This window comes from Dromiciops gliroides, chromosome 1 (genome assembly GCF_019393635.1).
Source record: "Dromiciops gliroides isolate mDroGli1 chromosome 1, mDroGli1.pri, whole genome shotgun sequence".
NCBI classification, from domain to species: Eukaryota; Metazoa; Chordata; class Mammalia; order Microbiotheria; family Microbiotheriidae; genus Dromiciops; species Dromiciops gliroides.
The window spans coordinates 193,237,118-193,261,308 of NC_057861.1; the positions used below are offsets into that span (position 1 = coordinate 193,237,118).

The window sequence follows — 24,191 nt, forward strand, 5'->3', positions numbered from 1 at the left end:
GCCAAATGGAGACTTCAACAAGTCTTCCAAATCCCAGTCCAGTGGTCTATTCACTACTTCATGTTATACAGCATCCTTAGTACACATAGTAACACATAGCTAGCTGTTTACATATACCACATAGCTTTCAAAACCCTTACAGCTATTTGTAAACTTAATTTTTTAAAGGCTCTATTAGTAAAATTTCTCCATCAATCTATATGAATTGCTTTAGCCAATTGCTTGGCAATGAGTATTATTGTTAATAATCATTTCTATTTGTATGTTTTAAGGTTTACAAAACTTTTTTTTCATTACAACAACCCTCTTATGTAGGAAATGAAAGTATAATCACGCTAATTTTAACAGGAAAGGAAGCATAGATTAAGAAGCTTGCCCATGAAGGCACAGCTAATAAGTTCAGTCTTCAAGACTTAAAACCAAGTCTACTGGCTCTTCAGTGATCTTATTTGATAAAACAGAATATCCAAAGTAAAAAGCAAAAAGGCAATCTGAGCTACAAGTTTAATTTAGAAAATGGTGAAGATAACTATAACATTTATTGTGAAATATAAACTATTTTTACAAATTGCTGTATCAATTTAAGAACAAAATTCTTAGTAAAACAGTTATCCCAATTTTTAAAACAAAAGTGATTTAATACCAATCTCATTAAATGTTTGTTTATATATCTTCTTGCCACATTAAAAAAAATGTCTACAATTGACTTTAAAAGTAAAGTACAGTGACCCTGGGCAAGTCACTTAACCCACTTGCCTCACTAAAAAAAAAAAAAAGTAAAGTACATTCAATTCCTCAAGGAAACTGTATACTATTCACCAAAATCAGTTCATGTATTTTTTTTTTTGAGAGGGAGAGGGAAAAAATTGGGTTTCTAAGCATAAGTATGAAAAGTACTCAGGAAAGCTTCATATATTTAATAAGCACTGACTAAATGTATACTCTGTACAAAACACTTTGCTGCATACCATGAGAGATAGCATGCTGTACTAAAGAGAGAACTGACCTCAAAGCCAGGAAGACATGGGTTCGAGTCCCACATAAGACACATGCTGTCTATGTGGCCCAGTACAAGTCACTTATTCTCTCGATACTACAGGCAACTCTCTAAGACTATAAATTACAGAGAAGGCACTGACATGAACTGGTAAACAACAGTTTTTTCAACTGGAAGTTCTAGGTAGCAATCAAATCACAGATCCAGTACTTAAATACAAAGTACTGTTAAGTGTCATAGAAGAAAGATGGTAAAGATAGTTCCTGGTTCTTTTAGATCTTAAAATTCAGCAGAGGTAAGATAGATAGATACACATGCAAGTGTGTAATCTACATTATAAATACATAAGTCACTATATTACAGATTAGTATAAGGGCATAAGAAAGCTGCAAAGCATAATCTAAGGTCAAAGGAGGCCAGATCTTTTCCAGTTGGATTGGGGATCACTGAAGACTTCATGGAGGAGGTATAATTTCAGCTGGATCTTAAAGGATGGGAAAAATTTCCAACGAGATGGGATGGAGTAGGGAAAAGATGAGAGAAGCTAAATTCCCCATTCCTTGCATACAGTTTATTAGCTATGGGAGTCAACTTAAAAGTCCTGGAATTTTATTAAATCTGCCTTCATAAAACCTTGAATATGTATAGCAAGTAAATGAACCACTAGCAATGCTTTGTTTTTTCAAAATAATTTATGAGGTATGCCACTAAGAGGATCTAGGTGATTCAGAGTATAGGGCTTAGCTTCAGGAAAACAGTTCAAATATAACCTCATATACTAGGTATGTGACCCTAAACAAATCACTTAACCTCTATCTACCTCCACTTCTTCATCTGTAAAATGATGTTGATAATAGTACTTACAAGGGTGGCAGCTAGGTGGCGCAGTGGATAAAGCACTGGCCCTGGATTCAGGAGGATCTGAGTTCAAATACGACCTCAGACACTTAACCCTGACTAGCTGTGTGACCTTGGGCAAATCATTTAACCCTCATTGCCCCGCTAATAAAAATAATAATAATAATAGTACTTACCTCCCAGGGTTGTTAGGAAGACCAAGTGAGATAATATTTGTAAAATACATAGCACAGTACTTGTTTCATATTTATAATTTTTAAAAAGGAATGATACTTACAATATCACATACTGTAAGATAACTAACAAGAATACATCTTCTGTAAACTATTCTGGATAAATAGAAATTTGCCTAAAATTCTTACAGGAAATAATTATTGCATCATAGAAGAAATTTAAATTATAATACAGAATCTGTGTTTCAATATAGCCTATAAATCCACTGACATAAAGCTTTGGGGAGAAAAAGGATAAATTATACTGACAAAAATTCAAAAAATGAGTCATATAATCTCCACCTGTATAGAAGTATTCCCTCCTGGAGGGCAGGGACTATCTTTTACCTTTCTTTGTATCTCCATGCTTACCATGGTGCCAGGAACATATTAGGCACTTGATAAATGTTTATTAATTGACAAAATATACAAAAGGTTATTGCTTCTACTTCCTTTCAGTTTTCAAACCTTTGTGATCCAGTATCTGCTCTCATCAATCAACTGAAACTGTTCCCTCTAAAGTGATCAATAATCTCTGAATGGCCAAATCCAGTGACCAATCCTCACTTAGTCCTCCTCCTTCACTTCTCTACAGCACTTAACACTGCTGACCAACCTCCCTCTCCTGAAAACACTCTACTCTCTGAGTTTTCCTCACAAAGTTCTCTCTTGATACTCCGCCTCCTTCATTGGATCCATGCCCTGCCCTCAACGTGTGAAGGTGTCCCAAGTCTCTGGCCTGGGCTTTCTTCTCTCTATATTTATTCTCTATCTTAGTGATATCAATTTCCATGGATTCAGATGACTGCCAAATTCCTAAATCCAACCTTAGTCTCTCTCCTGAGCTCCAGTACCACATCACCAAGTGAATATTGGGCATCCAAATGGATGTACCATAGTCATCTCAAACTCAACATGTCCAAAAGAACTCATCATCTTACTCCAAACTCCATCCTTTTTTCTAACATTCTCATTTAATTCATGTGTTGCAGTCAGCTCAAACTGGCTTCTGGGAGCTGAGAGATAAATTTTCAGTGTGAACACTTAAAACTCAGAAATCAGCAAATACTATATATAAGGACTTGATTTATCATTTTGCTGACTTTCTGGAATTAAGGGAGCAATGGAGAAAAAGTTAATAATGCAGATTAATCTTAAAAGTGTGTCATGATGGGGCAGCTAGGTGGCACAGTGAATGGAGCACCAGCCCTGGATTCAGGAGTACCTGAGTTCAAATCCGGCCTCAGACACTTGACACTTACTAGCTGTGTGACCCTGGGCAAGTCACTTAACCCCCATTGCCCCGCAAAGAAAAAAAAAAAAGTGTGTCATGAGTTAATTTTTTTCAAACAGCCAAATGAAAACATCTATCAACATACACCTAGGTGTCATCTCCTAGTCACCTAAGTTTTTATTTTATTGAGTCAATTTCAATAATTCTTTCTCCCTCATCCTGCATATCTAATTGCTTGCCAAGTTTTGCCCCTTCTATCACTACAATATCCCAATCTCTCCAATTACAAGCCACAGTCTACTTTAGGCCTTCATCCTTTCTCACCTACACCAGACATTTCCAAAACTTTTTTGATCACATGTCCTTAACAGTTGTTTTTAAAAAAGCATTCATTCCCTATATGTGTATATTTATTTATAAATTATACAATGCATTACTGTACTAACATATACATACATTTAAATATGTAAACAAAAAGATTTAAAAGAATAAGATGAAATAAACAATATTTTTTAAACTTTAATAGCATATAAAACTTTTTAACGATCACTAAACTATTATTAATAAAATTTGTGAAAGAACTGTGATGGAATATGCTTCATTATTTTCCAAAAAATCTCTGTGCATGTTCTAGGAAACAAGGCAAACTTATAATTGATTAATAGTTAACAATTATTCAGTTAATTTTTATTAATGTAGCTAATCAAGCATGTAAATTTTTAAAGATACTTATGTGTATGAGAAGTAGCACTCAGTAATAAATAAGGCTGGAAATATAGGTTACAATCAGATTGCAAAAGGTTTTAAATGACAGACATTTAAAGGAGTATTTTGTTCAAGAATCAATAGTGAGCCACTGGGGTTAGAGGTAAGGAAGGTAGTGATATGGTCAGACTTATGCCTTTGAAAAAAGTTACTTTGGCAGCTGTATAGATGATAAAAGAGTTGAAGTGGAGAGAGACTTGAAGCCTAAATAAGGCCAATTAGGAAGTCACAGCAATAGTCCAGGCAAGAAATGATGAGATCCTAGTCCTAGGATGGTGATTATATGAGTGGAGACACAAGGACAAATACAAAAGATGCTATAAAGCTAAAACCCACATGATTTGGCAGCTTTCTGGATATGAGCATGAATGAACAAGATGAGTCTAAGATGATAATGAACTTGTGAAGCTGAGTGACTGAAAAGATGGTGGTTCCCTGGGCAGGAATAGGGAAGTCCAGAAAAGGAGTAGGTTGAAGGGGTAGAAAATAATTAATTAGATCTGCAAATCAAATCATATCCCATTCATCCACAGTGCTCATCTTGTGTGATTCATTCTGGCCCATCCAAAAAGAAAAGCAAAAGAGAAATATTACTCACCAATCACTGCCCTTTATGACACTAAAGTCAGAGGGTAGGTATTTTGCCAGGGGAGTTTTCCCAATAGCAGCTGCTGCTGTGGGTACCCAGTGCAGAAAAGAGGGAAATTAGGGGCTTGAACAGCTGCAAAAGAGGTTGGAGTTGGGAAGTATTGGGCTGGTAATGGCTGAAGGACAGATGTAGTTATGTTGGAAATAAACTCCGTGATTAAGTATCCTCAGGAAGAGTAGTATGTAACCCATCTACACACCATCCAAATAGCTAATTACACAGCACTTAGGGTCATGTCACAGCCCCTTCCATAGGAGATCACTGGCCTAAATGATTGCAGGAGTATACTAATTGATCTCCCCGCCCTATAGTCTCTATTCTTTCCAATCCATCTTCCACACAGTAAAGGGAAGTGATATTCCATTCTGAAAGCACAGGTTCAGCCATGCCACTGCCCTGCTTAAATAGATAGCTTCAGTTGGCTCTCTATTGTTTGTAGGATCAAATCCAAACTACTTTGGTTTTAAAACCCTTCCTAATTTGTCTCCAGCCTATCTTTACATATTCACTAGACATTATTCACCTTCACACACTACAATCCAGCAGAACTGGCCAACTTGCTGTTCCCTCTACATAACGATTTGCCTCCTGCCTCTCTGACTTTGTTCAGTTGCTCACCTTCCCTGAGATTCCCTCCTTACTCAGCGTCTCCAAATATCTAGTTTCCTTCAAAGCTTAGCACAAGCAACATTTTTCTAAAGGGGACTGAGAATCAAAAAGCAAAGCTGAAACATTTCTTATTCTCAGTCAAGTCACTGGGAAAAGTTAATTTGCTCAGCTCAAATTCCAAAATCATTAGAGGATAAATGCCAATATGACTAGCTGGAGTCTCAACCTAATCAACTTCCTGATATCTTTACATACACCACCACTATAATTCTACTAGTAAAAACTCCCTTCCATGGTCACTACTACCCTATATGTGGTGGTTGTTTGTCCTTCATTCTCAAAGAAGCACATGACATCTGGGGGATGTCATGATTTGCACTGAATTGGATTTAATTGAGGGAGGGCTGTGCAAGGGCACCAACCTCACTCTCTCCTCCAGAGCCATCAGGGCCCAGTGGCAAGATATACATCAGGACAACTGGAGATGGTTCTGGATATTTAAGGCAACTGGGGTTAAGCCCTGGCTCACACAGCTAGTAAGTGTTTGAAGTGAGATTTGAACTCAGGTCATCCCAACTTCAGGGCCAGTGCTCTATCCACTGTGCCACCTAACTGCTCCTCCTCTATGTGGTAGCCCTTTTTATTAGGACATAAACTTCTTTAAGTAAGAGACTATCTCACTTTTTTCTTTTCATATATAGTGCTTAACACAGTGCATGACACATAATATAAGTTTTTTAATAAACATTTTTTTCATTTATTTACTTATTCTAATGGGTAGACATAATACATATAAAGATAAACACACGCTAATTTCAGGAGGGATAGAACACTAACAACTTTCAGGGTGAAAAAGGAAAAGGGAGAAAAAGTAAGGCATCAAAGAGAAGATGATACATAGAGCTAAATTTAATTTTATTATAGGAATTTTATCTTCCATTCATAATTGTTGGCATTTAAATATATAAACAAGAGTATATTACTATAAGAAAAATGAGCATGGAATGTGAAATAAAAAAAGAACCTAGATAAATGTGTCTGTAAACCCATTCACTAAATTTAATTTGAGTCAGCTAATGTTTGCATAGTAAGACACAAATCAGAATCAACACCACACTAAAAGAAAAGTTAAAGGTAAGAAGACACTACCTGCAATTAAAATAGCTTTAAACAAATTTATTTTTAAAAGTTGTTAACTATGGAAAAAGGAAAATGGACAAAAGCAAAAACACTGACCTTTATTATCATCATATGTAGGAGAATTTTAACCAATATAAAAGTCATCACAGCAAAAAGATTAAGAGTCCAAAGGAGCAAACTGAGGCAGTAATGAGCTAACATTCATGTCAAATGGAGAGAAATGACAGCCATTAATAACAAGTAAACCTCATTTGCAAGACATTAATGAGCATATAATCTCACAAAACAGTGAAAAGGAGCCATAAGAAAACTTAATGTCAGTCAACCAAGTCAAATCACCTTGGGAGCCTTTACAATTAATACTAGATTGAGCATAATGACCAGAGAGATAAAAATAGAACAGAATGGCCAGGGTTTCTAGAGGAAATTATTATGATTATGATGATGATGATGATTATTTACCAATGATGACAGCGGAAGAAAAATATTTAGACTTCTAATACTTCAGGACTCAATATGCTTCATCATGCTAAGGATAAAGAAGATAGAAAACAGCAAACAAGATATCTAATGTTACCCTTAAGCCACATTAAGAGATGTATAGTGTCCAAAAAGAGAGAAGTGGCAGTACCACTGTACTCTTTGCTAATCAGATTACATTTGGAATGTTGTATTCAGTTGAGGACAAGCACACTTTAAAAAGAACACTATCCGGAGGACACCCAGAAGACAACAATAAGGATGGTAAAGGCCTAGGGAATATACCATCTAAGTATAGTTTGAGGAAACTTGGGATTTAAAAAAACAAAAACAAAAACAAAAACCCAACCAGGTGTCATCTGTTACTTCCAACATGTTTTTATTCAGTTGATCATATCTCAGTAATATTTCTTTTCTCTGTTCAATCTTGTCCATTTCCAGTGCCACCACTCTCATTTTGGCCTTCACTGTCTCCCACTTTGTTGCAATAATTTTCTGGTTTTTTTTAATCTCCAATCCCTTGCAAGATCACCACCCCAATCCATCCTTCACAACACAGTTGGTAATATAAATGTCAGATCATGTCACTCTCTTAAAAGCTTCTTATTTCTTATCTTAGCATGTTAAGTCTGAATCCCTTAGTTTTATATAAAAAAACCCTCCATAATCTGAATATAACCTGCCTCTCCAGCAACTGGTGGTAAGCTAGACACTTACTGTGTGACCATCAATAAGTCATTTAACCTTTATTTGCCTCCCTTCCTCAACCATAAAATGGGAATAATATCACATGCCTTATATGGTTGTTGGGAGAGTTATGTGAGATGATATTTGTAAAAAGGCACTTAGCACAATTCCTGGCACATACTAGCTACTATATGCTGTAAATGTTTATTCCCTTTCCTTCCCTTAATAGCAATCTGAACTTATATAAAATTTTTAGGCTATAAAGCACTTTTCTGACAAAGACTTTATAAAGTTGAAAGAAATAAAAATACGTACTATTTTATAGATTTAAAAGCTGAGAAAGAGAAGAAAAGTAACCTGTTCAATGTCACAATGCAATTAAACAGTATTTAAACCAAAGTCTTCTGTTTCTAATGCCATTCCTCATAGATACCCTGTATTCTCATTAGGTACCCTAGAATATATGTTGTTTCCCAAGAGGCATCATAATTTCCTGACTTGACTCACCCTTCAATACAGTCCCCACCATGCAATCTTAGGACAGTCGACATTCTATTCATTTATCAAGAAACAACATGAAAATCACCTCCACATAGCCTTCTCTAGTCCCTTCCCCTATTCTGAAGTGATCTCTACGTCATCTCAAGATGATTCATGGCCAATTCATACCACTTAGGTATTGTCATACTCTTCTTTGAATTATACAACATGTGTGTATGTATGTATGTATGTGTGTGTATATGCCTAATCATCTTTCTCATATACATCTAGAGTAAGTCACTACAATCTTTGAAACTAAAAACCGTATTAAAGTCATCTTCACATCCTTCCTACATGTAAAGAGAATGTTTGAAATATGTTTGTTAAAACACTAAGAATCAGATACCAAAATAGTTTATCCGAGGTTGTAGCAGCTAGGTGGTACAGTGGACAGAGTGGCCAAGTCTGGAGTCAAGAAGACTCATCTTCCTGAGTTCAAATCTGGCCTCTGACACTTATTAGCTGTGTGACCTAGGCAGCTACCTTAAACCTGTTTGCTTCAGTTTCCTCATTTGTAAAATAAGTTGGAGATGGGAATAGCAAACCACTGCAATATCTTTGCCAAGAAAATGCAAATGGAGGTGACAAAGAGTTGGACGTGACTGAAATGACTGAAAAGCTGAACAACAACAAATAGTTTGTCATCAGTACAGTTTAAAGTCACATTGCTTTAAACAGCAATGATCTAAGAAACCCTGATTGTTTTCCACGTACTGAAATCTTCAGGGCTGGTAAAAGTGAAGGGGGTGAATGCTTTAGCACCTTGCTTAAAATAAAAATTCATGTTAAACAGATAACCTGCGTACAAATATTACCTAAAACTTTTTCCAATTTATCTGGCATCACTGACATAAATCTAATATACCTTAGCTAAAACTTAAGACGTAACATTTGCAAGTTACCTGGGATGGATTTCCAATGCTACCACCCTCATTTTGGCCCTCATTTCCTCCCATCCCGAGATTAATTTAATCATTGTAAATTTTTTGTAAGAAAACCCTATTAGTAGGAAACAGACAAGATTCTCTGAAAATGACATTTTATCATAACACAAGTGACTGAAAGATGAAGCGTATAAATGATCCCAATATAGTTGTTTGTTGACTATTTTTAAAAGTATTTGATTCAGGAATGCAAAGTGTCCTATATTGAGAGTATAAACCAGCATATGTGACAAATGTGTTCACTGCTGTTATTGAAGAGATCAAGAGTAAAGTCCAAGGGAAAAAAAGGTTCTCTACAGATGGTAAAGCCATCCAGAAGTTCTTATTTGATGATAATATTCAACTTATCATTGCTAGGGGAAAAAAACACCAACAAGTGCATAAAAAATGCCAGTGGTACAGTCAGCTTATGATGTGTAGTTATATGACGTAGGTGTACATGTGTTGTGACAAAGAAATATTAGCTACACATTTAAGTCAGGTGAGGAGAACTTTATTTCAAAGAAACACACAGCCAGACAGATACATGCATGAAAGAGTTCTTTTAGTTCTCCTTGAATAGAGCTAGGATAGGAGATGGTTCTCTTATCATTCTTAGGACCCAGTTTTAATCCTGTCATTAGATTTTTCTTACCATTTCCTGGATGTCAATATACTCCTTTCCTCTTCATTTAATACAGTCAGAAATATCTTGCTTATTGGCCTTAAAAGAGTTATGGAAGCGAGGTAGAGGAGTTGGGGAGAGATGGGTGAAGACTAGAGAGAGATGACTACTTTGCTTTGAGGGTAGACCAGTTACTAAAATCAAATTTCTTGGGTCAAAAGATAAGACAAACACTAGGTCATTTTCTTTTGGTCAATGTATAGACATAGATAATGATATAAATATGGGAACTGGAGCTGTAATTTCAGTAGCATAAGGAACATCCAGAGGAGAAAACTCCCTCTACTAATGCAAGTAAGTACATTCTCTACAACTTTAGAATTGCCTATAACCTAGCTTCTTAAACTGTGGGTCACAACCCTATAAGTGGTTGCATAATTAAATGTGGGGTTGCAAAAAATTTGGCAACAGTAAAAGGTTATATATACCTGCTTTATATACTTATATGTTCAGGGTCACATAAAAATTTCTCAGGAAAAAAGGGGTCATGAGTGGAAAAAGTTTATGAAGCCCTGGCCTAGAATACTGACAAGTTAAATGACTTACCTAGGATTACACAGCAAGTATATATCTGAAAGGGGACTTGAAAGCAAGTTTATTTGGCTCTGAGGCTGACTGTCTTATTATTCTTGTTCAGTTATGCCCAACTCTTCATGACCCTGTGAACCATTCTGTCCATTCTTGGAAAAGATACTGGACTGGTTTGCCTTCTCTGGGCTCTCTTATATATGCTACAGAATACTGCCTATCACACAGAGATTGATATCCATCTATAGACATCGATCTATCTATCTACCTATCCATCCATCTATAGACTTAGATCTTGTCCCAAGACTACAAAATAAACAGTAAGTTAGGTCCAGAGTTGAAAAGAAAGAGGAGAGCAGAATGGACTGCTTTGGGGAAATTGCCATGGTTCTTTTAATTACCCTAACCTGCCCCCTGAAACAAAGGCCCTTCTTTTTATCTTTTTTTTTTTTTTTCAGGGCAATGGGGGTTAAGTGACTTGCCCATGGTCACACAGCCAGTAAGTGTTAAGTGTCTGAGGCCGGATTTGAACTCAGGTCCTCCTGACTCCAGGGCCGGTGCTCTATCCACTGTGACATCTAGCTGCCCCCCAAAAGCCCTTCTTTTTAACATCAATATTCTTCTAGTTATACTGCATGACTGTGACTTATGGGAAACTAGTTTCTAAAGAATTAAAGTTGAGGATCATCCAAACTGTACTGGAAACAAACATGGTGAGTATAGGTGGGTTACAAAAAAAGCATTTAAAAAAAACACATTTATGTAGGAAAAGCATATAAAAGGAATATACGAACAAAAAGGAACATACATTAGACATCCACAGTCACCACCCTAATTCTGTCCTTCATCACCTCTTGCCTGAGCCATTTCAACAGCCTCCTAATTGGTCTCTATGCTTCTAGTTTTTCCTCACTTCAACCCATTCTCCATTGATCTGCCAGAGATTTTCTGAAAATGCAGGTCTGACCATGTTACCCCTATAAATAAACTGAACTCCAATGGATCTCTATTAAGCATTCAAAAGAATTTACTAAGTACCTACCTATTGTGTTCCAGTAGCTGGACAGAGGATACAAATGCAAAAGTATAACTATCCCTATCTTCAGAGATTTCATATTAATAGAGGAGACGTGTATGTGTATGTGTGTGTATATACTGAGTGTGTGTATACAGATACATAAAAAACACATACAAAGGAGGCATAAGGTAATCTTGGAGAAGAAGGAAGGGAAGGCATTAGCAGCTTGATCAAAAAGGTATTACATGAGCAGTCTTGAAGCAAACTAGGAATTCCAAGAGATGGAAGTGAGGAGGGAAAACATATCAGGAAGGGAGGCCAGCCAGGGCAAAGGCACAGAAGAAGCAGAATATGGAGGGTTATCTACTAGAATCAACAAGAAGACCAGTAAAGCTGGACTGTAGAGTGCTACAAAGGGAGTAACTGAATAATAAAGCTAGAAAGACAAATGCCCAACAGCAGAGTTCATGTTTAACCTTAGAAGTAATATGAAGCAGGGGGCAGCTAGGTGGCACAGTGGATAAGGCACCAGCCTTGGATTCAGGAGGACCTGAGTTCAAATCCAGCCTCAGATACTTGACACTTACTAGTTGCGTGACCTTAACCCTCATTGCCCTGCAATCAATCAATCAATAGATAGATAGATATAGATAAATAAATAAATGAATGAATGAATGAATGAATAAACAAACAAACAAATAAATAAATAAAAGCAAGCCTCAAAGAAGTAATAGGTAGTCACCAAAACTTTCTGAACATGTAGATGACATGGTCAGATATGTACTTTTGAAAATCACTTTGGCAGCTGCGTAGAAGATAGATCAAAGGAAAGAATGAAGCAAAGAAAGCAGGTAGGAGGCTACTGAAATCATTTCAATGAGAACTTATAAGAACTGACACTGCAGAAGCTGTGAGAATGAGAAGGGGATGCATGGGAGCTATTATGGAGATGGAAATGACAAGATTTGACAAGTGAGTAAAAGTGAGGTGTTAAGGATAACATTAAGGTTCCAATCCAGCATGATTGAAAGGATGATGGTGCTCTAAACAAAAATATAAGGTAATCTGTCATTTAAAATCTCTTACAATCGGGCCCAATCCTAGCTTTCCAACCTTCTTACATTATTGCCCTCCAGGTACTAATAGTTACATTCAAATATTTTAAAAGATATCATCTAGAAGAGGCAGTCTTACTCCTTTCTTAATACATTAAGTGCCTGACTCAACTGCTACTCTCGTGTTAGGGGATTTCAATGTGCAAAGATACGTATATATTATATATATATTATTTATTTCACTATTCTAAATTTTGCAACCAAAAAATGAGGGATATAGTCATATTTGGCAGGGTAAGGCTCCAGAATTAATCACTCCCTGATTCGCTCTTTTTTTAAACTAAATCTATCATTTCATTAAGCGCTTCCCCTACAAGGGCAGAGAGAGCATCAATACCTCTTCTGTAGCTAAAGAATTGCCTGAGTCAGTGAGGCCTTATCTGAGTTGCCCAGGGTCACACAATAACTGTGTCAGAAGTGGGTCTTAAACCCAGGTGTTCCTGATTCTGAGACTAGCATAAATCCACTATAACATAATACAATTCAGTTTATCACTTATTCTCATAATATATTTGTGAGGTAAGCAAAGCATAGATGATATCTTCAACTGAAAAATGTGAAAACAGGGATACAAATTAGGATTAAGTAATTTCCCCAAGGTCACAGCTTATTAACATATGTGAAATTAGAATCTTAATCTCCTGATCTATGATTTCAATCTTCTGTAATTCGGGCCAGAGCTCTTTTCCCTGTATGCATTCCCCTACAAACTGAAATGGCCAAGTTTTATATTTGAGGATTACTCTTGTGTCAAGATAATGTGCCAACAATTTGAGCTTTTTTCATTATATGCTTATAAATGCAAACAGATTACCTACATAAAATCTTTGTTGTATGTAGCAACAAATCTTTGAATTTCTCTACTCCTTAGAATCTGCTTTCTTTCCTCCTTGCAGTGACCAATACCTTTTTGTTTTCAATTTCTATGTTGAAATTAACATTCTATCTTTCTTGCTCATCCTTTTCCTTCCTTGCTCTCTCAAAGCAATGACACTGTAAAAATGAATACCTTCTGACAAGTTTAGTATATTAACAAGGCCATGTTTCTTTGTAAAGATAAAGTTTTTGGGTGCTAAGATAGAAATATCAGGAAAAGCAACCCATAAGTGCTCTCTGCAACATGCAGAATCTAACTACTCTAAATTTAAATGGATTTGATGAGTCTAATAATGGAAAATTAACAGATTTTTGGATCAAATTAGACCATAGTTCAAACTACATAATTTAAAACCCACTTAACACAGACAACAAAAAACTAATTTTTTTTACATTATATATAAGGGTATATCAAGTATTTAATTAATTAAAATTAATATTACAAACAGATTCAATGTAAAAAATAAAATTTGCAAACAGTCCATATTGTAAAGAGATATGTTTATCATCTATAATATATTAAAAATTCATCAACCTTTTCCACTATGATGAGGTCTCCAACTTGTATGTCTGAACTCTTAACTTGCACTTTACCTTAAAAAAAAGAAGAAGTATAATCAACTTAGGCAAACATCAGTATACCACAGAGTTCAAATTTTAATTGCGAAATACTTATTGGGGAATTTTTTTTTAAATGTTAAATCACTTCAGAAATGTCTCCTTAGATATATTTCCAAAATAAATTCATTTCAGAAAATCATAGTCACTGACAGTTGCTTATTTGAATAAACCAATTATCACACAGAAGTAACTAGGTATCACAACAAATATAATAAAAACAGTAGTAAATTCCTGATGCTTATCAAAAAATTGAGTTCTATTATAGCTATCAGCTCAATTGTCATTCTTCTAAATCACTGACAAACCAATGATAAAAAAAATAATAAAATGACTGCTCAATGGACAATATGAAGTAGTTGATGTTAAGTCAATTATTAGTGTAAGAATATAAATACCCCTAAAATCAATATTTCAAGTGGTATTGATTAGCATCATAACTGATAATCATGAGAGGGTCCAAGAAGGGAGTGTCTGTGAAAAATTATCTACAGATTAGTCCACCATAGGTCTTTAAAGTTATAATTTACATAGGGAAAATTTTAATGAGGTGTAAGCTTCACCTTTAAACTAAAGACAAATTTCCTGGAATAACTAGATAATGTGCAAAAGAAATTGTATAGTAAAAGGGAACAAAAACAAACTGAATATTATTATTTTAGTCCTGCCTTACATCTAACAAATATTGATTCCTTTCTACTTTCTGCTTCCCTCTAAACCATATCACTTCAGAATCAAAGAAAAGCAGGTCACCTTTGAAAGCCACATGTCGAACTTAAGACTTTTTTTAAAAAGCAATCTATATACAACAGATTTGGAGTTGCAAATACAATATTATTTTTTTTATTTTATTATGTATAGAAAAATGCTCATTTCATTTAGAGTTTAGGTACAGAATTTGAAAAATTCAAAATAAACTACTTCCCTTCAAATTCTATTCTTCCACAAATATCTTTCCAGACTAAGCTCACCTTACTTAAACCACTCCAGCCCTCCAACAATCTTTACCACTTTTGTGTAGATTTAAACAATTGTACCTCTTAAGCTTTATAGGATAGGCTAGAATGACAGAGGTCTTAATTACTAAAAAAATTCCAGTTAACTAAGTTATACTTACCAGTGAAATATATGTTATGTGAATGGTCATGGGCTATTTGGAAAATGATTGTTAGACTAAGAAAAATGATAGTTAAAAAATACAAATATGAATTTACCTGTAATACATGTCATATGAATGGCCAAATACCAATTACAGAAAAACAATAGTCAAAGATATTAAAGACCTCAAACAGATAGTTTCACTTAAAAGCACCAAAGTAGTTGGAAAAGAAAGCAAAGCTGTTTTGAATACTGAAATGTTTATCCTATTTATTTGCTACTTCTTTCTTCTGATAGGAAGGTTTTGAGCTGGAAGGGACCATTAGATACCATATAATTCCTTCATTTTGCAGACAAAGAAACTAAGGCCCAGAGAGGTGTCCAAGATAACAGGTGGTAAACAGCAGAATGTAGATTTAAACCCAGATCCTCTGACTTCATATCCAGTTTAATTCCACATTTATTAAGAACTTATTTTGTGCAAGGCACTGAGCTATACAAAAAGCACTATATTAAAAGGGACAGCTCACTAAGAAAGCAAAGAGGAAGGAATACAGAGGAAAATCTAAGTGATGAAAAACAAAAAAAAATGTTTTGTTTTTGTAATAAAAATATTACAGCTCTCAATGTAGAATTAGCAACTGCCCCTTAAGAAGTTTACATTTTCCTAGGGGATATACACAGATAAATCAAAACAATATTTACAAAGTAAATAAAAAAAATTCATAGTTTGAGGAAGAGGGAAACTAACAACTTTGGAAGAAAGGGTCTCCTGTAGGAAATGCACTTAATTTGAGCCCTGAAGGGATCTAGATAATCCAAAAAGAAGGAGCAAAGAGGAAGAGCATGCCAGGCATTGTTCAGCTGCACTTTACCATGTACGAGGAAAAAAAGTGGGATAAGGACTGTGGTTCACAGGGAAAAACAAAGGAGTCCATTTAGGCTGTAACACAGAATTTGTATGGAACAGTACTATGAAATCAGTCTGGAAAGATAAGTTGGAGACAGAGTGTAAAGGCTTTAAATGTCAGCTGATTTTGTATTTTATCTTATAAATAACAGGGAACACTGAAGTTTTTTGAAAAGGGATATGACATGGTTAGAACCATGCTTTGGGAATATCCTTTAGCAGGTCTGTGGAGAACAACTGAAGAGAGAATAATAGAGGCATGAAGACCACTTGGAAAGCTGCTACAATAGTCAAGGTTAAGATGTAATAGGACCCTGAATCATGCATGGTGCTAGCCATATAAGTAAAAAGAATGGGACTGTTTAAGAGGCATTATGAAATCAGAATGAATAAGACTTGGCAACTAATGAGATATGAGAGACATCTGTTAGACCTAGAAGTTGAGGATCCTTCTAAGCTGGTGAACTTAAGTGATTAGAAGGATGATAATCTTCCATAAGTAATAAGCACGTCAGGGAAAGAGGTGGTTTTGGAGAGAAAGAGAAGATCTGGGAGGCACAGTGGACAGAGAGACAGGCCTAGAGTCAGGAAGAACTAAGTTCAAATTCAACCTAAGACACTTTCTACTATTTGACGCAGGGCAAGTCATTTAAACTGTTGGCCTCAAGTTCCTCACCTGTAAAATGAGGAAATAATAGCACCTGTCTCCCAGGGTTGTTGTGAAAATCAAATCAGATAAAGCTTGTAAACAGTTTGGTAGAATGTCTGGCAGTGGGAATGCATTTAATAAATACTTATTCCTTTCCCCTTTTGGATTTAAGGAGTTTAATGACATGACTATGACTAACCACCTGAGAATTGATAATTCAGGATTAAAACTCGTATATGAGATTAAAGCTTGACAGGCCATAAATATAATGCTTGAAGCCACAGGAGCTTGTGAGATGACCAAAAATACAAAGAGAGAGAATGGGGCCCAGGACAGAGGCCTGAAATATGTCTAGACTGCCATCCTCCAGTTCTTTCCTATCATTTACTCCTCTATCCTTTGTAATATAACTTCTGTGTTCACCTCTAAAATAAAACTATTTTCTGCAAAGTTACCAAGGGTTTCTATATTGTTAAATTTTGTCTTTTCTTAGTCTTAATTCTTTCTCAACCTATTTCATAAGGGTCTGATATCCAAAAAGGGATAGTAAACTAACAGAAGTAAATAAGACCAAGAGTCATTCCACAGTGAACAAGTGCTCAAATGATATGAACAATTTTTAGAAAAATTATAAACTATTACCCATAAGAACAATCACTCCAAATCACAAATGATAAGAGAAATGCAAATCTGGGGTTTCATTGACACTCAGCAAATTGGTAAAAATGACAAGAATTGGAAACAATGTTGGTGAGGTTGGTAATATACTGTTGGTGGAGTTGCAAATTAGTCCAATCATTCTGGAATGCATGCTGAAAATGGGTCCTTTTGATCCAGAGATCCCACTACTATTGTATATATCCCAAGGATATCAAGGACAAAAAAAAAGGCCCATATAGACCAAAATTTTCTTAGCAACATCTTTTTTTTTTTTTTAATGTTAGCAAAGAACTGGGAACAAAGAAGATATCTATAAAATAGAGTGGTTAACATGCTATGATGCTTGAATGTAATGGACTATTACTGAACCACAAGAAAGATGAGTATTAACAATTCAGAGAAGCATGGAAACACATATCAACTGACTCAGAATAAAATAAAAAGAACCAGGAAAATAATAAACAGTACTACAACAATGTCAAAGGGAAGATCAAAATACAAAAACTGATCCTGATACACAAGGTTGGCTCCACAGAAGAGTTGAGAAAAAGTACTTCTCTAGTTTCTTCTAAGAGATGGAACAATGTAAATACATACTATCACATATGTATATAACCACATATATTGTATTTAACTCCTAATTTAAGTCCCTTGTCTACAAAAGATCTTTCCCAACCCCTCTTAATTCTAGTGCCTTCCTTCTCAATTATTTCACGTATATATTTTGTTTGTTTGCATTTGTTTGCTTGTCTTCATTAGATTGTGAGCTCCTTGAGGGTGTAAAGAATTAATTGTTATTTGAGGTTTTTATGCCTCAGCGCACACTGGCCTGGGGCTCCGCAGGCCAGGAAGTGCTCCACCCACTGGTTGTAGCCATTGCCAAGGCTCTGGCACCTCATGTCATCACCACTCGCCAATGCCTACATGGGCCTGGCAAAATTATAATGATTGGAATCCTAGTGAGGGCAGTCATGTGACTGTCAGAGCAGCCATCCCATTGGCTGGGACTGTGTGGGGTGTTTCTAGGTTTGGGGAGGAGAATTGGGCATTCTAGGTGGAAGCTGGAAAGCGACAGGCGTTCTGCTGCATATTTTCAGCTGATTCCTGGGCGGTGGTATTTTTCAGGTATTATAATTTCCCTTTCTCCATTTCTTTTTCCTTTTCCTTGATCCTACTGATCCTGTTTGTGTGGGTTTTTTTAAGTTCATTCTTGTTAAAATAAATCTTGTTCTGTTTTGAGGGAGGCTGCCGGTTTCCTTCCTTGCCCCAATATTGCGGCGAGCCGCTTAGCTAGCACTCCCCAATTAAAAATTGGTCCCCACAAGGGCAAGGATTCCCTTTTGCCCCTCTTGGTATCCCCAGTACTTATCACAGTGCCTGGAACATAGCAGTGTTTTAATTAAGTGCTTATTGGCATGACTATTTCCACAAAGAAGTGAGTAGGAAGTTTGGGCCACTGTAGACATTTTTGTATGAAAGATTGTACCTTTCAAAGACATAGGGCAATAGCTTAAGGAAATAGAAGAGTCAAGTGAAGATTTTTATAAAGATAAAAAAGATGAGGGCAGATTATTAGACAGTGGAATAACCAGTGGAAAGCACATGTTTATCTCTTGACATGAGGAAAGGGCTAGGAAAAGGTGTACTTAAAATTGTCTACTTCATGTAAACCTGGCCTGCTTGCCCCAGCAGGCAGGGATCTCACTCAGCAGTCAAAACACAAAAAATATACAAAAGCATTTGCAAAGATGATTCCAATCATCATTGGTACATGGAATGTGTGCATGCTTATGGACAACACAAAATACAGTAGTCCTGAAAGACCTAGAGCTCTTGTGAGAGAACTCACCAGGTATCCCATCCAAATAGCATGCCTGAGTGAAACAAAGCTGGCAAATGAAGGCCAGCTGACTGAAGTCAGAGCTGGATACACATTTTTCTAGAATGGTGGCTGTGATGAGGAATGCCAAAAACTTGCAAAGGTTTTACAATCAAATCTAATCTAGTCAACAAGCTTACATTTCCAAAAGTTAATGACATGCCCATGACATGTCACCATCACCACTGTGTATGCTCCCAATATGACAACCCTGATGAGATAAAAGTGAAATTTTATGATGACCTAGAAACCATCATCAATGTGCCAAAGAAGACAAGCTTGTAATTCTGGGTAACCTTCATGCCAGAGTAGACACAGACTAGCAGACATGGTAGGGAGTCCTTGGGAGGAATGGAGTAGGAAATAGCAACAGCAAGTCACTTACTACTGAAAACTTGTGCATCTCATGACTTTCTCATAACCAACAATGTCTTCCATTTACCTAACACAATAAAGCTTCAAGGATGTACCCTCACAGTAAACACTGACATTTAATAGACTGTGGTAAAAATTATTGGAATTTGGGCCCCTACAAGACTATGTTACTGTAAGAAGAAGAGACAGAATGTGAAAGTGACAAAGGCAATACGTAACACAAGGTACTGGACTGATCATAGACTTATCCTCTCCAAACTAAACATTAACATTCAACAAAAATGTTGGCCCCAAGGCAAAACCAACAAATTAGAGCTCTTCTACACGTGTGAACAGTTTGTGGCTAACCTGGGGGGAAATGAGCTAACATAGTTGGCAACAGCAGGACAGAAAGGGAGTGCAAAGTTTTTGGAGATTTAGTATCAAGAACTGCATGTGGGGCAGCTAGGTGGCGCAGTGGATAGAGCACCGGCCCTGGAGTCAGGAGTACCTGAGTTCAAATCCGGCCTCAGACACTTAACACTTAACTAGCTGTGTGACCCTGGGCAAGTCACTTAACCCCAATTGCCTCACTAAAAAAAAAAAAAAAAAAAAAAAAAAAAAAAAAAGAACTGCATGTACTCTTCTGGGCCGGAACACTCACAAACATCAGAACTGGTCTACTGAAAAATTATGGGGAAATTCAGAAGGTATTAAATGAAAAAATGAGATCTCCACAGGGTTTTCTAGCAGGATAGTTCATCCGTCTCTAAGAAGGAAGTGTTTAACTCCATCAAATGTCAAGTGTAGTCCCACACTAACGATAGTTGGCTCGGCTTAAAGAAGCTGGCGATACTACAGTCAAAGAGAAAGCTTTACTCCACTCTGTACCTCAGGCCAGCCAATAGGAAAAAAAAAAGTCACTACGTATCAAAAAACGAGTGGAGAAAGAACAACAGATTGACCCGTTTAGCAAAGATGTCATGCTCAATCTGCCTGGTCCAGTGCAAAGTCATCAGAGCATGACAAAGAGTCAAACAAGCCACCAAACACCAAATGACCTGTATGATCAAGCCCAACAGCAGATTGGTTCATCTAGCTGAGTTCACCTCATTCTAGAAGAAGAAAACACAGTTAATCCACTGATCCACTGGAGAAATTGTCACGTAAAAAGAGCCAGCCCAGACAAACAAGTCAACTCATAGTAAATTTCAATAGAGGACAGAAAAAATCATCAATAGCCTGTAGTTTCAGAATTGTAAGGTGCCTGGCTATACATGTCCCCTATGTATGTGACTCACGACCAATGTACTTTAAGTTTGTGCTTATTCTTACCCACTCCTGTACACTAGGTATATTTGTGGGAGAATGGGTCACTCTTTAGGGAAAATGTTCTCCAAATACTGACTTGGCTATGCCATCTGAGTAAATGTCTTTGATAAAAAAAAATAGACTCTACTAGCTGATTAAGGGAAAACACATTGGTGAGGGCTCATGAATTAGTATTTAGAAAGATGGCTACCCACAGGGTTACCCTCAGAATCCTGGGAGTAGTCATAGTCACCGTTCTGGTGACCTAACCTGCCAGTGGCAGTGACTTGAGCAAGTGAGCATGGAAGAGGTATTACATTTACATAAGTCTTCCCTTCCCTCAGCTAAACCTTCTAAGTTCACTTAGCCCTAGAGTCAGCAAACAGCAGTTAAGGTTTGCTTTTGTATACCGCTAAGAACATTTTTTTAATATTTTTAAGTAAAGCCTTATTTTATTATTTAAAAATGTAAAAACCATTCTTAGGTTACAGTACAAAAAAGCAAGAAGAGGCAGGATTTGGCCCTCAAGTAGTCATTTGTGATCCTTGCTTTAGCCTATAATCATATGGTATGACCTTTTTGTTGTTGTTCAATTGTTCAGTAGTGTCCAACTCTTCATCACCTCAGGGACCACAGCATGCCAGGCCCTTCTATCCTCCACAATCTCTTGAAGTCTGTCCAAGTTCATGTTCATTGTTTCCATGAAACTCCATTTTATCCTCTGCCATTCCCTTTTCCTTTTGCCTTCAATCTTTCCCAACACTGGGTCTTTTCCAAGGAGTCGTCTTCTCATTATGTGGCTAAAGTATATAAGCTTCAGCTTCAGTATCTGCCCTTCCAGTGAATAGCCTGAATTAGTTTCTTTAAGTATTGACTGATTTGATCTTCTTGCTGTCCAAGGGATTCTCATAAGTCTTCTCCAGTGGTGTTTTCCAAAAAAAATTGGGAAGTTTAAAAGGGAAGAATATTAGGGCAAAAGATAATGACTTCAGTTTTAGACTTGTTGGGTTTAAGATGACATCTAATTTGAGATGACTAATATGCAACTGGAAATAGGAGAGTGTAGGTCAGGAGAGAGACTAGGGCTTGACAAAGAGATTTAATAATTATCAGCATAGAAATAATTAAACGCGTAGGAGCTGATGAAATCACCAAGTGAAATACTATAGAGGGGGAAGAGCAGAAAGCCCAGTACAGAGCCTTATGGGACACCCATGGTTAGTGGGCAAAATGAAAAAGAACAGTGAGATGGGTAGTTGAACTATGATAGAGCAGTGTCACTGAATTTAGAGAACCAGGGGTGCTCAAAGGTGCAGTATCAAAAGCTGCTAAGAGATCAAGAGGGATAAAGATTGAGAAAAGGCCAATGGATTTGGCAATTAAGAGATCATCAGTAACCTGGAAGAAAGAAGCTTCAGTTGAATAATGAGGCCAGAAGCCAGTCTATAGAGTAAAAAAGATTTTATATCATCTTTTTATTTTTTTGGTAAATTTTAAAATGTATTTTAGACAAATACAAAATGAGAAAAGAGGAAATAAACATTGCCGTGTACACAGAACTTAAAAGAAGATTCAATATAAAATGATAAATTTCCATTTCAACAAAACCTACCTAGTAAATGCTGTGCTGTTTCCAAAGCTGCCCAGCTTTTCTTTGGTTTTGTTGGTTTTCTTTTGTTCTCTGCTATATACTTTATACTTTGTCTTTTTTCCCTCCCCCCAAAGAAGGCTAGAATTGTGTGTGTGTGTGTGTATTGATTTTAGGTTTCCCAGGAGAAGTTCAGGGGGTCAGTAAGCACAGGCTAGAAAATGACTGGGGTAAAAGCCTTGTCTAAGGAGTAAAGAACAAAGTGGCTTAAGTCCTCCCAGGTATGGCCTCTGGTGGCGCAGTTTGGAGGGTGATGTAGTACCCTGGTGGTGGAAAATGGCCAGGGAGTTGGTGAGCAAAATGGCCTCATTGTCAGTTCCGTAGACAATAAAATCACATATCTGTGAAAAACTCTCTTCCAAATGCAACTGAACCAGACAGAAGCTATTATCATCATGATCATTAAGTCATGTAAGCATAAGCATAGTTTACAAACCACTTTCTTCATAATGTCCTCCTTCTGGGGCCCAGCCCAGAAGTCCTTTATGCTCTTCCTGGAGTCAGCCCCAAATCCCCCAAGGCATAGTTCTCTGCTAGATCTTCCACAGTTATACTCCCTAAAGTCAGCTGAGACACTGGCTTTCCATATCGTTCTGCTGTTGTCTCCTGTCCTGAGCGCCTGCTACCTGCTAATGGGACTTCTGATGCTCTTACCATCTCCTAAAGTTCAGAAGATCTTCATAAATGGTTGCCCCAAATTAGGGAAGAACAAAGACAAAAGAAGCAAAGGCAGCACATACTTTCCCAACCCAGCAGCTCAAAACAGTTCCAGCTTCCTTCTATGAAGAAGGAAAAGAAACAAACTAGAAGCAGGAAGACCAATTAGGAACCTACTACACTATTCTAGGGAAGAAGTGATAAATGCCTGAACTAGAGGGGAAGTATTAAGAATGAGAAGGAGAGGACAAATTAGAATGATACAAGAAGCAGTTTCAAAAGGCCTTGCTGATAGCCTGAACACTGAGGTGGGAGAAGGGAAAGACGAGTCAAAAATTATTCCCAGGAAGGAAATAGAGGATTGGAGAAGACACACAGAGGTTCTTAGGGGTGGAAGAAAGTTGTTTGGAATCATACATCTCTAAGGTGAACATATTCTCATGCAAGAAAATCCATGAATCTGAAACGTGAAGAATAGTGACTAGCACATGGTAAAGAGCAATGAAAGCAGAAACAGAAATGACATTGTTATTGTAGTAAACTACTGATACCCAGGTTTAAAATGTGACTTGGAGTTCAGTAGCACCAATAAAAGATACAGGTAGCTTTGGGGAAGAGGCAAGTCTAAGAAAGAAAATTATGAATTCACTTTTGAACATGTTGAGCTTGATGCCCTGGCAGGACATCCAGGTGACCATGTCCAATAGGCAAACTAGAGGTCAAATGAATAGTGTTTAGGATGTTGATCAGAACTATTTATAGAGATATGGTAGTCACCTGCATAAGAAGTGATACCCATAATACTTACCTTGAAGGGCTGATGTGAGGACCAAATGAGATACTATATATAAAGTGCTTTGCAAACCTTAAAGTGCTACGTAAATGTGTTTGTTATTATAAAAGGGGAAATGTCACACAGAACAGACATTTGGGTATCACCCAAACTTAGTGTCTCTGACCATAATGTATCTCCCATCTCAAAGAAAACTGAGAAGGAATGATCTACTAAGTAGGAAAAACACATCTTTAGTAATTCATAAATTCCTTAATTTCATAATCCTGTCCAAAAATTCCATCAAGTACAATGTAAA

The 24,191-nt window shown here is 36.7% G+C and overlaps 1 protein-coding gene across 4 annotated transcripts in view; it reads right to left on the reverse strand.

Moving 5' to 3' along the window:
- ATP9B (ATPase phospholipid transporting 9B (putative)) overlaps nucleotides 1-24,191 on the reverse strand; it is a 459,610-nt gene that overhangs the window by 320,582 nt on the left and 114,837 nt on the right. For all 4 annotated transcript variants that reach the window (XM_043972858.1, XM_043972842.1, XM_043972850.1 and 1 more), the window contains exon 6: nucleotides 13,852-13,910. In XM_043972858.1, the coding sequence (XP_043828793.1) occupies nucleotides 13,852-13,910 (59 nt within the window). The remainder of the gene's footprint in view (nucleotides 1-13,851; nucleotides 13,911-24,191) is intronic.